Source organism: Pan paniscus, chromosome 9 (genome assembly GCF_029289425.2).
Source record: "Pan paniscus chromosome 9, NHGRI_mPanPan1-v2.0_pri, whole genome shotgun sequence".
Lineage (NCBI taxonomy): Eukaryota > Metazoa > Chordata > Mammalia > Primates > Hominidae > Pan > Pan paniscus.
The window spans coordinates 106700607-106715452 of NC_073258.2; the positions used below are offsets into that span (position 1 = coordinate 106700607).

The 14846-nt window shown below is 36.6% G+C and overlaps 1 protein-coding gene and 1 long non-coding RNA gene across 10 annotated transcripts in view; one reads left to right on the forward strand and one right to left on the reverse strand.

Moving 5' to 3' along the window:
- The window catches only part of LOC129393406 (uncharacterized), a 61931-nt gene extending 48284 nt beyond the window's left edge, over positions 1 to 13647 (reverse strand). Inside the window, exon 1 of the long non-coding RNA XR_008620257.2 lies at positions 1666 to 13647. This is a non-coding gene — a long non-coding RNA (uncharacterized LOC129393406). The remainder of the gene's footprint in view (positions 1 to 1665) is intronic.
- The window catches only part of GRIA4 (glutamate ionotropic receptor AMPA type subunit 4), a 375233-nt gene that overhangs the window by 345452 nt on the left and 14935 nt on the right, over positions 1 to 14846 (forward strand). For 5 of the 9 annotated variants that reach the window (XR_004665232.3, XM_034933614.3, XM_003828359.6 and 2 more), the window contains exon 15: positions 13654 to 13768. The exons of 3 other annotated variants lie outside the window; for them this stretch is intronic. Coding sequence is in view for 4 of the 6 variants with exons in the window: in XM_034933614.3 (XP_034789505.1) it covers positions 13654 to 13768 (115 nt within the window). In the remaining 2 variants the exon portion in view is untranslated. Of the gene's footprint in view, positions 1 to 13653; positions 13769 to 14846 lie in introns of those variants that run through there. One more of the 9 variants, XM_055094785.2, reaches the window with a different exon arrangement.

A 14846-nucleotide genomic window follows, 5' to 3' on the forward strand; every position in this document is an offset into this window, starting at 1 on the left:
GACCCAAAGTAGGTAAAAAAATTCTACTCTGTGACCTAAAATTGACAAAATCATGAAGCTAAGTTTCATGAAATATTTGTAAATATTACCTAAAAAATACTCAATACTAAAAATGTAATTAAAATTTTCATTGATCACACTCCCTAGCTAATGCTCTGGCTAAGTTCCTGGGAGATATCCTTACAAAAATCAGAAAGCTCCTTCAAGGAATAACATTCCTCAGATCCATGTCTCAACTAGAAATTAATCATGCAAATTCCAATGAACATGCAATTTAGAGACAATTGCTGGAATCCAGACAAGTATCTGTTTAACTTGTTCAGCTCTCCTTGACTCAACTTGGAATATGAAATACAAAGGTTTCCACGCTAACTTAATTACATATATGTCATCTAAAACCCAAACCAAAGACACTAAATCCTTCCTTATCAAAGTAGTTTTCAAGTGCTCATTGCAAATCATGCTGGGTCTGAATTGTCTTTCCACTTACAAAAATTTTTCTCTCTGTATTTTAATATTAAATTCCTGATCAATAGTACCATTTAATGCAAATCTTACTTGTCATCGCATAGGCAAACTGGAGTAAAAACTCAATATCTTTTCTAAAAACTTTTTGCATATATATGTAGAGCAATCTAGCCCAAATTCTGCCTTTGGAAATGAGTGCACAAATCCAATGAAGCAAAAAGAGCCTTGTGCTTGTCTACTGGAATGAATAATTTGGGAAGAAAAGTAATAACACAGCTACAAGTTAAATTGAAAACTTAGTGGAGCATTGATAATGCTGAAAACTGGCTACTCTTCGAGGCTAAATAGTCGATAAAGGGTAGAATTGTGAATGCAAAAGCCTTTCCTTAAAATTAGACATATTTAGTTCTTAACTCTTCATCATTTGACAGCCTATTGATTCTTATTTACGTTTTGTGTTTTCTTGATTAATAAAATAGTCATTTTTTCTTAGTAGGTCATTAATTGACTTTACACAGAGTTCTGGGGTTGTTGTAAATTCTCAGCTTTTTTGCTTACTTGCTCCATTTACCTTTATCTGGAAGATGTCATTAATTAAACTACAAAAGTAAATACTACGTGATATTTGCTTCTCTCTACCTATTTCATCTTGTTATATGGAATATGCATAGAATTTTTGTGAAACTACTGACAATGCAGCTATATTTAATAACAGAATGAATAGTCTATGTAGAGTTGGTTATTCATATTTCATGAAATTACTATTTTCTTATTAGCATGGTTCTGGGAAAACTGTAGCACATATATATGTATACACATACACACACACATATATATATACATACATACACACACACACACACACACACACACACACATTTGCTGCTAACAAAGCCTAAATCAAATGAGTTTTCCAATCTGGAATTTTAGTTTGATTTCAAGAAAGGTATAAAATAAATATATAGCATGATAGAATATAAAAATAAATTGTATTTTTTAACTCCTACAAACAAATCCAAAAAAAGACTTTTTCTTAGGGTCTCTAATACTTGTTAGGGAAAGAACATAGTTGCTAGCCATAAATCTGTTTTTCTGAAAACAGAGATCAAAACTCTTTCTTTTGTAAATAGCACACTAAGCAGGACTCAAGCCTATTCAGTCACATTCATTTAATTCAGCCTAAGGGAAAAGACTCACCTTGTCTATATAAATATGTGTGAAACAGCAAGTCTTCTTTCTAGGCCACTAAGAGTTCTATTAACCTCCTGTAGCTCCTGTCTGATGGGGTATGTCTGCTAATTGATGCATTGCTCATACTTCTCTGCCTGACCTGTTCCCATCAAATAAAGTAGAGCCCTCATAGAAGCCAAATACATCACATGTCCTCCAGCCTGTGACTACAGGGACAAAACCAACTGAACCAAAGCAAACCACATAATCAGGAACAATAAATGTTTTTCTAAGAACTTTAAGAATAACCCCTAATTTATATCTCAAATTTTATTTAATCCAAAATAGAGTATATTATTTGGCTTGAATAAAACAATTCCATAAGGTATTATATTACAAAATAACTGAAAGCTTTGTTTTTTACTAATTATTACAGTATCACTTTCCACTGCCCAGAAAATTTTGGGTGTGTGGGGGCATAAAGAACAAATGCAATTTAAGTTCATCATCATCTTACACCCAGAGATTGTGATTTGTTGTATTTTCTTTCATATTCTTTTCAACAATCAACATTATATATACATATACTTATATATAAATGTATAGTTTATTCTCAGACTAAGATCAAAATGAACACACACTTGTTTCTTTTTCTGCTTAACATTATACTATAAGTACTCCCTCTTGCCATTGAAATTTTTTTAATGGTTATCAAACATCAATCATATGGATCATTGGTACTTATCAACACTATAACACCAGAAGCTTTGTAACATATGGTACGCCAATTTAGAAAAACCTGATACAGTGAGGGTTAGGTCTGAGCATGAGTATTTGCAATATGCAGTTATTATACTCAAGTCAAAGTTGAGACCACTGGTGTATACCAAAATCTCCTTAATCTTCCCTCTTTTTGATAGGTATATTGCTTTCAATTTATATATATATATATATAATGCTATATATAACGTTATATATATAATGCTATATATGTTATATATATAATGCTATATATATAATGTTATATATATAAAATGCTATATATATAATGTTACATATATATAAAATGAGATTTGTCATAAGTCATTTTGGCAGCACCTTTAATTTCTTAGGATTGATTGCTCTAAGGGGAATTATTTAATTAAGGGTGAGAATTGTTTTAAAGCTTTTGTTGTATAAAGCCAGATTATTTTCTTTTTGGTTTTTAATTCTTTTTTTCTCCTTTTTTTAAAATTTCATCTTTAAAAAATGGGATATATGTGCAGAACGTGCAGGTTTGTTACATAGGTATACAAGTGCCATGATGGTTTGCTGCACCTATTGACCCGTCCTCTAAGTTCCCTCCCCTCACCCCCAACCCTCCAACAGGCCCTGGTGTGTGTTGTTCCCTTCTCTGTGTCCATGTGTCCTCAATGTTCAACTCCCACTTATATGAGTGAGAACATGTGGTGTTTTGTTTTCTGTTCCCGTGTTAGTTTGCTGAGGATGATGGCTTCCAGCTTCATCCATGTCCCTGCAAAGGACATAATCTCATTCCTTTTTATGGCTGCATAGTATTCTGTGGTATATATGTACCATATTTTCTTTATCCAGTCTATCATTGATGGGCATATGAGTCGGTTCCATGTCTTTGCTATTGTACACAGTGCTGCAATAAACATGTGTGCATGTGTCTTTATAGTAAAATGATTTATATTCCTTTGGGTATATACCCAGTAATGGGATTGCTGGGTCATGGTATTTCTGGTTCGAGATCCTTGAAGAATCACCATATTGTCTTCCCCAATGGTTAGACTAATTTAAATTCCCACCAACAGTATAAAAGCATTCCTATTTCTCCACAGCCTTGCCAGCATCTATTGTTTCCTGACTTTTTAAAAATCACCATTCTGACTGGCGTGAGATGGTGGTACCTCATTGTGGTTTTGATTTGCATTTCTCTAATGATCAATTATGTTGAGTTTTTTTCATATGTTTATTGGCTGTGTAAATGTCTTCTTTTGAGACGTGTCTGTTCATGTGCTTTGCCCAATTTTTGATGGGACTGTTTGTTTTTCTCTTGTAAATTTGTTTAAGTTTCTTGTAAATTCTGGATATTAGACGTTTGTCAGACGGGTAGATTGCAAAAATTATCTTCCATTCTGTAGGTTGCCTGTTCACCCTGATGATAGTTCTTTTGCTGTGCAGAAGCTCTTTTTTTATATACATACTTTAAGTTCTAGGGTACATGTGCACAATGTGCAGGTTTGTTACATATGTATACATGTGCCATGTTAGTGTGCTGCACCCATCAACTTGTCATTTACATTAGTTATATCTCCTAATGCTATCCCTCCCCGCTCCCCCCACCCCACAACAGGCCCCAGTTTGTGATGTTCCCTACACTGTGTCAAAGTGTTCTCATTGTTCAATTCCCACCTATGAGTGAGAACATGTGGTGTTTGGTTTTCTGTCCTTGCAATAGTTTGCCCAGAATGATGGATTCCAGCTTCATCCATGTCCCTGAAAAGGACATGAACTCATCCTTTTTATGGCTGCATAGTATTCAATGGTGTATATGTGCCACATTTTCTTAATCCAGTCTATCATTGATGGACATTTGGGTTGGTTCCAAGTCTTTGCTATTGTGAATAGTGCCACAATAAACATACATGTGCATGTGTCTTTATATCAGCATGATTTATAATCCTTTGGGTATATATGCAGTAACAGGATGGCTGGGCCAAATGGTATTTCTAGCTCTAGACCCTTGAGGAATCGCCACACTGTCTTCCACAATGGTTGAACTAGTTTTCAGTCCCATCAACAGTGTAAAAGTGTTCCTATTTCTCCACATCCTCTCCAGCACCTGTTGTTTCCTGACTTTTTAATGATTGCCATTCTAACTGGTGTCAGATGGTATCTCATTGTGATTTTGATTAGCATTTCTCTGATGGCCAGTGATGATGAGCATTTTTTCATGTGTCTTTTGGCTACATAAATGTCTTCTTTTGAGAAGTGTCTGTTCATATCCTTTGCCCATTTTTTGATGGGGTTGTTTGATTTTTTTCCTGTAAATTTGTTTAAGTTCTTTGTAGATTCTGGATATTAACCCTTTGTCAGATGGGTAGATTGTAAAAATTTTCTCCCATTCTGTAGGTTGCCTGTTCACTCTGATGGTAGTTTCTTTTGCTGTGCAGAAGCTCTTTAGTTTAATTAGATCCCATTTGCCAATTTTTGCTTTTGTTGCCACTGCTTTTGGTGTTTTAGTCACAAAGTCCTTGCCCATGCCTATGTCCTGTATGGTATTCCCTATGCTATCTTCTAGGGTTTTTACGGCTTTTAGGTCTAACATGTAAGTCTTTAATCCATCTTGAATTAATTTTTGTATAAGGTGTAAGGAAGGGATCCAGTTTCAGCTTTCTACATATGGCTAGCCAGTTTTCCCAGGACCATTTATTAAATAGGGAATCCTTTCCCCATTGCTTGTTTTTCTCAGGTTTGTCAAAGATCAGATAGTTTTAGATATGCGGCATTATTTCTGAGGGCTCTGTTCTGTTCCATTGGTCTACATCTCCGTTTTGGTACCAGTACCATGCTGTTTTGGTTACTGTAGCCTTGTAGTATAGTTTGAAGTCAGGTAGTGTGATGCCTCCAGCTTTGTTCTTTTGGCTTAGGATTGTCTTGGCAATGTGGGCTCTTTTTTGGTTCCATATGAACTTTAAAGTAGTTTTTTCCAGTTCTGTGAAGAAAGTCATTGGTAGCTTGATGGGGATGGCATTGAATCTATAAATCACCTTGGGCAGTATGGCCATTTTCATGATGTTAATTCTTCCTATCCATGAGCATGGAATGTTCTTCCATTTATTTGTGTCCTCTTTTATTTTGTTGAGCAGTGGTTTGTAGTTCTCCGTGAAGAAGTCCTTCACACCCCTTGTAAGTTGGATTCCTAGGTATTTTATTCTCTTTGAAGCAATTGTGAATGGGAGTTCACTCATGATTTGGCTCTCTGTTTGTCTGTTATTGATGTATAGGAATGCTTGTGATTTTTGGACATTTATTTTGTATCCTGAGACTTTGCTGAAGTTGCTTATCAGCTTAAGGAGATTTTGGCCTGAGATGATGGGGTTTTCTAAATATACAATCATGTCATCTGCAAACAGGGACAATTTGACTTCCTCTTTTCTTAATTGAATACCCTTTATTTTCTTCTCCTGCCTGATTGCCCTGGCCAGAACTTCCAACACTATGTTGAATAGGAGTGGTGAGAGAGGGCACCCCTGTCTTGTGCCAGTTTTCAAAGGGAATGCTTCCAGTTTTGCACATTCAGTATGATATTGGCTGTGAGTTTGTCATAAATAGCTCTTATTATTTTGAGATACGTCCCATCAATACCTAGTTTATTGAGAGTTTTTAGCATGAAGGGCTGTTGAATTTTGGTCAAAGGCCTTTTCTGCATCTGTTGAGATAATCATGTGGTTTTTGTCTTTGGTTCTGTTTATATGATGGATTATATTTATTGATTTGCATATGTTGAACCAGCCTTGCATCCCAGGGATGAAGCCCACTTGATCATGGTGGATAAACTTTTTGATGTACTGTTGGATTTGGTCTGCCAGTATTTTATTAAGGATTTTTGCATTGATGTTCATCAGGGATATTGGTCTAAAATTCTCTTTTTTTTGTTGTGTCTCTGCCAGGCTTGGTATCAGGATGATGCTGGCCTCATAAAATGAGTTAGGGAGGATTCCCTCTTTTTCTATTGATTGTAATTGTTTCAGAAGGAATGGCACCAGCTCCTCTTTGTACCTCTGGTAGAATTCGGTATGGTTTTGCAGTGGCTGGTACTGGTTTTTCCCTTCCATATTTAGTGTTTCTTTCAGGAGCTCCTGCAACGCAGCCCTGGTAGTAACAAAATCCCTCAGCATTTGCTTGTCTGGAAAGGATTATATTTTTCCTTCACTTATGAAGCTTAGTTTGGCTGCATATGAAATTCTGGGTTGAAAATTCTTTCCTTTAAGAATGTTAAATATTGACCCCCAATCTATTCTAGCTTGTAGAGTTTTTGCTGAGAGGTCTGCTATTAGTCTGATGCAATTCCCTTTGTAGGTGACCTGGCCTGCCTCTCTGGCTGCCCTGAACAGTTTTCCCTTCATTTTGACCTTGGAGAATCTGATGATTATGTGTCTTGGGGTTGATCTTCTCATGGGATATCTTAATAGTGTTCTCTGTATTTCCTGAATTTGAATGTTGGCTTGTCTTGCTAGGTTGGGGAAGTTCTCCTGGATAATATCCTGAAATGTGTATTCCAGCTTGTTTCCATTCTCCCTATCTCCTTCTGGTACTCAAATCAATCGTAGGTTCTGTCCTTTTATGAAGTCTTGGAGACTTTGTTCATTCTTTTTCATTCTTTTTTCTCTATTCTTGTCTGTATGTCTTATTTCAGTAAGGTAGTCTTCAAACTCTGATATCCTTTCTTCCACTTGGTCGATGCGGCTGTTGATACTTGCATATGCTTCACAAAGTTCTCCTGCTGTGTTTTTCAGTTCTATCAGGTCTTTTATGTTCCTCTCTAAACTGGTTATTCTAGTTAGCAATTCCTCTAACCTTTATCAAGGTTCTTAGCTTCTTTGCATTGGGTTAAAACATGCATTTTTAGCTCATCGTAGTTTTTATTACCTATCTTCTGAAGACTCCTTCCGTCAGTTCTCTATCTGATCTTCCATCCAGTTCTGCACCCTTTATGGAGAGACGTTGTGATCATCTGAAGGAGAACAGGCACTCAGGCTTTTTGGGTTTTCAGCATTTTTTCATTGATTCTTTCTCATCTTCATGAGTTTGTCTAGTTTCGTTCTTTGAGGCTGCTGACCCTTGGATGGGGTGTTTGTGGGGGACTTTTTGTTGTTGTTGTTGTTGATGCGGTTGTTGCTTTCTGTTTGTTTGTTTTTCTTTCAATAATCAGGGCCCTCTTCTGTAGGGCTGCTGCAGTTTGCTGGAGATTTACTTTAGGCCCTATGCATCTGATTTGCTCCTGTGCAGGGAGATGTCACTCAAGGAGGCTGGAAAGCAGCCAGGATGGCTGCCTGCTCCTTCTTCTAGGACCTCTCACCTTGAGGGGCACCAACCTGATGCCAGTAGGATCGCTCTGGCGATAGGGTGTCTGACAACCCCTGTTGGAGGGTCTCATTCAGTTGGGTGGCACAGGGAGCAGGACCTATTCAATGAAGCACTTTGTCCCTTGGTGGAGAGGTTGTGTTTTGCTGGGGGGAAACCCACCCATCTGAGCTGCCCGATTCCTCAGAACTACCAGGAGGAGAGGCTAAGTCTGCTGGTCCGCAGAGACTGCAGCCACCCCTGCCTCTAGGAGCTCAGGCCCAGGGAGATGCTAATTCTGTCCCTGAGCCTCTGGCTGGAGTTACTGGAGATCCTGCGGGGAAGCCCCGCCCACTGAGGAAGAATGGGTCGCGATTAGGCCTGAAGAGGCACTCTGGCTGCTGACTGCCACAGCCGGTGTGTTGGGCTGTGGGGACAAGTCTTGGGAGCAAGCTGTCCAGCCTCCCTGGCTCCAGCAGGGGAAAAGCACAGCCTGGAGCTATAGAAATGGGTGCTGCCCTTCCCCCACCCAGGTAGTTTAGCATGTTAGGCAATTGTGAGTCCCAGTACTGGCTGCCGCCCCTCCCCCAAGGAGCTGAAACGGCTTCGACAGCAGGCAGCAGCAGCTGGTGCTGGTTGCCCCTCCCCCCGGGAGTTCCGTAGGTTCAAGCAGATTCCAGCTGAGAGGCTGTAAGAATCTGCATGTTCCAAGGTTGGGACGCTAGGCCCCAGTGGCGTGGGTTCGCGAGTGGGACCTTCCCATCTGTGGGTTGCACAGTTCCATGGGAAAAAGCACAGTTTCCCCGGATGGGTAGCGTACTCACTCACCGCCTCCCGTGGCTGTGGAGAGGAGGTTCCCCTTCCCGGTGTGGGCCACCACACCACAGTGCTCTTCCTTCTCTCAGTGGGTCACGCCAGCCTTCTAGACAATTTTGATGAGAGAGAGCCTGGATACCTTGGTTGCCTGTGAAGGATTCACAGGCTTATTATGTTTTTTTCCGATGGAAGCCTCTGAACGCCACAGCTTCCAGTCAGCCATCTTGGCCCCGCCCATCCGATCTCCAGTTTTTAATTCTATCATCAGTGAATGAGAATGCCTGCTCCTCTTATTAAATCCTCGACTATACAAAGCATATCTTTACTTTTATCTTTCCTATTATGAATGGTGAGAAATGAATTTGCATTGCTTTAATGCACATTAGTTTTACTCCAAATAAGGCAGAATTATTTTTATATGATTTTAGTTTAACTTCAAATAAGGCAGAATTATTTTATATGATTTAAATTTCATGCTGCATAAGTTATCTATCCATGTTTTTTGCTGACTTTAAAGGAATGTTCTTATTTTTACACAATTTCTTTTTGTCACACAATTTTTAAGTGGTTTTAAACTATATTAAGATTTATTAAGGACTATGAAAAAAACCTCTCAGCCTCATTCAGGTAAATATTCTGGACATTTTAACACTTGATATTTAAATTTTATATAATGTAGTATGAAGAGAGCACTCCAGTGAAGAGGTCACAGGCCTTTTTGGGACCAGAAGTGTTTTGGATTTCAGATTTTTTTGGATTTTTTGAATATTTGCGTTACACTTACCACCAGTTCAGCATCCGTAATCTGAAAACCTGCAATCTAAAACATTTCCAAAAAACATTGTCTTAAGTGCCAACATGATGCTCAAAGGAAATGCACATTGTAGCATTTAGGATTTCGGATTTTTGGATTAGGGATACTCAATTAGTATAACTAATGGATACTTTCTTATAAGGATAATAATCCACTAACACAATTACACAGTAGTTAAGACAGATAAACTGCATTAATTCCATATACTATTGCCATCATAGCCAACAATAAAGTGTTCATCCTATTAAGTGAGATGGAATTGAATGTGTTTAAACCAGACCAAAGATAATACTGCAAGTTATTTGTTCTACAAACTACATATGTCCTGAATATCTTGTGGGCAGACAATGACTAAATCTAAGAAGCTGTATCATCAGTCCTTTAGAACAATGTTCACAAATCCAGGAAATCAGAAAAATAAAACTAAACTTTACTAAAACTTTTTAAATTTGCCCTGTTTACTTAGGTTGACATTTTATCAGATATACACTTTAATACCTCACCAACAGAGAAATCATACTGTAAGAAATATGATCTAGAAGTAAATATGAGTAAGGCATAAAAGTAAGCATAAAAGCATATCCAGAGCTATATAATTTAATGATAAGTTATTTGTGGAGGGGTAAAGAATAAGCAATAAATGTCTTAGGCTGGATTAAGCATGCTTTTCACAAGGAAATCTTACTTTGCACTAGATTAATGTGCCCAAAATTATTAATAATAAATGGAAAAAATTTACATATGTTAGTTCCCATAGTAAAGCTTTGGTTTTATATGACATTTCAACAAAATTCTCATTAACAAAAGTAAGTCTTAAATGCTAGGTTAGTAAAGTATGGATTTTCATAACCTAACTCATTTGAGGGAAATTCCAGGAATAAAAACTTTTGGAAGTTTTTCAGAAGTCCTGGAAGTTGATCAAGTGAGCATTTTCATTCTAGGCCCGAATCAAATTCCCTGTCATCTCATTACTATGAGAAAAGCTATTTGGGGAAGGGATTTTCTCACCTAGATTTTCGCTAAGGCATACAAGGCAAAGGCAAACACATTACCTTGAACCTATTTCAGTCTATGCAACGTCATTGTCAACACATCTGGTTCTCCAATATGGTTTAAACATCTAGAAAAAATGTGGTCCCTTGTTGCTTTTTCCTCCTCTTCTATTTTTTAATGGAAAGCAATTCATTTCAACTGACTTTGCAAAAGCTACATTTAACGCAATAAAGGGAATAATTAATGTAAGAAATAGCTAAAAATATTTTTCTTCTACATTTATCTGCTTGGCAGGTCACTATTACAGTGACACTGATATACTTAATCAGGGCAAGAATACCCCTTAGAATCAATATGAGTTTGTGACATCAATTTTGAAGTCTATGTCTGAAATATTTGAAGGGGATTTCAAAAAAATAATAAAATGTGCTGCAGCGAGTATCTGCTTTCTACATCCCTCATTTATCTAACTTCTTATGGCTTCCTTAGCCTTGTTTATTATTACTTCTTTAGGATTTCACTTTCTTCTTAGCTTGACAAAAAGTACTTTTCAACCTAGTCCAGTAAAATGAGTGAAGTAATTATATACATATATATGTCATTGATGATTTTTATTAATCATAACATGTAGAAGTGATTCATTCTATAAAATAGAACAGATGTCCAAATGGTCATTATATACGTGGTTTATGTTAAAGTTTAAATAGCATTCTAAGGAGCCCTTTAGACCTAAACTTATTATGTGAGGGAATTACATCTTTAGTTAGACAATTGTAGAAAAACACAGACACTTTTAACATGCACGGAAATCTTGAAATACTATCTCCAGATATTGATTACAAAATGCCTTCCACCATGCATCATTAAAGAAAGGTAAATTTCATATATGATGGTATTAAGTGGACTCTATTGAGGGACCACATGTTTCTGGAAGGAAAACATGTAGATTAATTGTGAACTGGGTAGTAACTTATCTATTGGTCCAGTGTATAAAATTACACACATATATGGATAGCAGTGTGAAACTAAACTGTTTTTACATGGCCTATTAGATGGTATTAGAAAGACAATCTTTTAGAATAATTTTGTAGAAAGCTTGATTCCAAACAATTTTCTCAACGTAAAGCTTTTTTTCCTTATCCATTCCTTTATTTTGCTTTTTAGTTTTCTATTGTGCTGTGAAACTGTCTTTGGATATGGTTAATAACCCTGTTAAATAACCCTCTCATGAAATAATTTTAGTTTTATCAGAGGAATGGTCTAAATCAACACAGAAAATAATTGGAATATTACTTCATTTTAAAAAATCTTCATATGAATGTTTAAGGCTAAAATAAAATGGATTATAAAAATAATTTTCTCCAAAATAGAGAATTTTAGTAGTTAACCTTAATTTATTGAAAGACAAATTTAGTTCCTCGTAGACACAAAATAAATTAAAACAATTCCTTTTTTCCCAGCAGAATTTTTAAAAAAATAGATGTCTCTATCTTCATTCCTACATTTCAATCTGGTCCTTTGGTGATTAAACTAACAACTTGATATTGTCACATTAGGAAGTACATGCATTATTTTACACCACTAATGTGGCACTTACTTGGAAATGTAGGAGTAGCTAATTATTTAATTAGCATTCAGTAAATGGGCAGTCTTATTCTTAAGAAGAGTTAATACTAAAAACTCTTAAGTGTGTGGTTTACTTATGAGAACTGTTTACTCTCCAAGTGGATCAGATCATCACAAAATGGAAAAGCACGTTGTTGACCTGAAATAATAAGAACAAATTTTAAGACAATAAACACTTTAGTAGGCTAATTAGTGGTAAAATATGCAACACTTTTTATTAGTTGGCTAAATGTCATTTTGCTTGCAAATCAATTATTCAACTGCTATTTGATAATATGGTTGCTTTATTTTACCTATAATTCATTTGCCATTAAGTAATCACCAAACTCAGTGTTTATAAAATAGCATGTCACAAACGTTACCCAAATTCCCTCAGCCTATGAGCCACTCCTTAAATTTAACAGAAATTTTATTAAATGATGGAAAAATCTCTTGAAATACCTATTGGGTCATTTAAAAACTGTAACTTGAAAGCAGGAAAGAAACCAAATGTATGGGAGGCAAAAGCCCATGACACGTTTTTTTGTTTGTTTTTTTTGTTTGTTTGTTTGTTTTGTTGTTGTTTTGAGACGAAGTTTTGCTCTTGTCGCCCAGGCTGGGGTGCAATGGCGCAATCTCGGCTCAGTGCAACCTTTGCCTCCCAGGTTCAAGCGATTCTCCTGCCTCAGCCTCCTGAGTAGCTGGGATTACAGGTGCCCACAACCACGCCCAGCTAATTTTTGTATTTTTTGTAGAGACAGGGTTTTGCCATGTTGGCCAGGCTGGTCTTGAACTCCTGACCTCAGGTGACTGACCGACCTCCGCCTCCCAAAGTGCTGGGATTACAGGCGCAAGCCACCGCACCTGGCCCATGACACTATTTTTTAATCCTCCTAAAGAATAGCCAAAATAAGCTACCCTATTTCCCTTTAGAGAAAAACATGGAGGAAATCTAATCTAGTGGGTTTGTTTGCAAAGTCAGTATCACATGCAGCATGACATCCTGGAGTTTAATTACTTAAACCATCAAATTGGATATGTAATCCTAATTTCCAAATAGCATTCAATGCCTTTAAGAATTAACACAAAATTTAGATGTAAGAATTTTTCCCTAGAGCTGCTGCTGTCTCTTGACTACCATGTAGCTTCTAGTCCATGAAGCAAATGATCAGGAAATCCTAGATTCTGCAAACAACTAAATCGAGCACACTAAACCCACATAAAAAATAAAGGGAGTAATAATTACTCTTTGTTTTCAGGGAATCAGTAAAGAAAAATTAGTGGCTTGTTTGATGGTTTGTATATGCCATTTTGTTTTTCCTTGTGGGAATGAATTTTAATTTCATTCTCTTTTGGATCATTGGCATTCTTAGCGGCAAAGGAATTCAAGACACAATTCTTTCTCAATTACTAGTAAATTCCCGTTTATTACTGTTTTGCCAAAAAAAAATCCATGTAATTGATTGATGATGAGATCAGTTATTTGACAATAAACGAACTGTGAAAGTGAACAGCACCAAATACTGCATGTTTAATACATTTGAAATTAGTTACAATTGCCTTTGGTTTGGACTCCGGAGGAAGGGGCTGCAGGATGGTAAAATGAGAGGTTTATTTAGCGTCTGGGAGAAGCTTATAAAGAGCTTAAGTCCTCATTCCTTCTAACATCTTAACAGCTGTGCAGTTTCTTACAAAATATGTTTTATCGTTTCAAGAAATGCTGTTAACCTCGCAGTTTTAAAACTGAATGAACAAGGCCTCTTGGACAAATTGAAAAACAAATGGTGGTACGACAAAGGAGAATGTGGCAGCGGGGGAGGTGACTCCAAGGTTAGCCTCAATGTCACCAAAAGCGGGTAAACAGTATGTAAAGTAATAGGTGCATCTGCTGGGAGACTTATGGTTTGGACCTCCTAATACCAGTTGAATTGCTAGTCCAGTCCCTTCACAAACTTACGTATGCAATTACTGTCAATGCAAAAATATTTGCAACCATTATCAATTTAGTGACACACTAACAAACCTAATGAAAATAGTCACTGAAAATCTCTGCCTTTGAAGAGGTTGTGGATCAGACGTTATAAGCCTATGAATCTCAATTTTGGAAAGTAGGAAGGGATGTAAGTTTCTGAAACAGCAAGTTAGAGAAGAGAGGGGAGAGAGCAGGGCGGTAAGCCTGTCTTGTTTTTTTTCACCATTACTTTACCAGAACTTCTACCAAATATTGCTCAGTATCAGCAATAACCTGACTCCACATAGACCTGTCTAGGGTGCCCACTAAAAAGTTTTCTCCATCTAAACTCTCAGGTTCTATTCAAGTTAAATAACAAATCAAAGGCTGTCATATGAACTACACATTTTTTGCCTTCCATAAATGGATCAAATTGCAAAATGATCAGGAAACAAAAACAAAATCAACTCAGCTTTGTCTTCACTTCATATCTTAACTCCAGCTTCCTAAAATAATAGTTTTTTTTTATTTCTAAGCCATATCTAAAGAACAAAAAAGTAGGCAATTAACAGAATATACTAGTGTCCCAGAGCCCTTCTTCACTATATATCAGTATTTTTAGACTTAAAGAAAACAGTTCATGGATGGGAAATTTCTCACCCGATCTAAAAAGCCTTTCAAATTAAGCTCACTTACATCTTCCCATCTAATAACTAGTTCTATTGCAGCAGGAGGAAGGACAAACTTTTGTCTCCATTCTAGGCACTGTCTTAAGGAGTAATAACTTATTTTATATTTTGGAGCTCCAACTGTCTGAAATTTTCTGATAGTTTTCATAAACATATAAATATATACATAGAGAAAAGTATTAAATTTTATACTAATAACCTAGCATTCTTTCATGCAAATTAGAAATACCAGAAAATATCATAGAATAACACCAGAGAAAATAAAAAC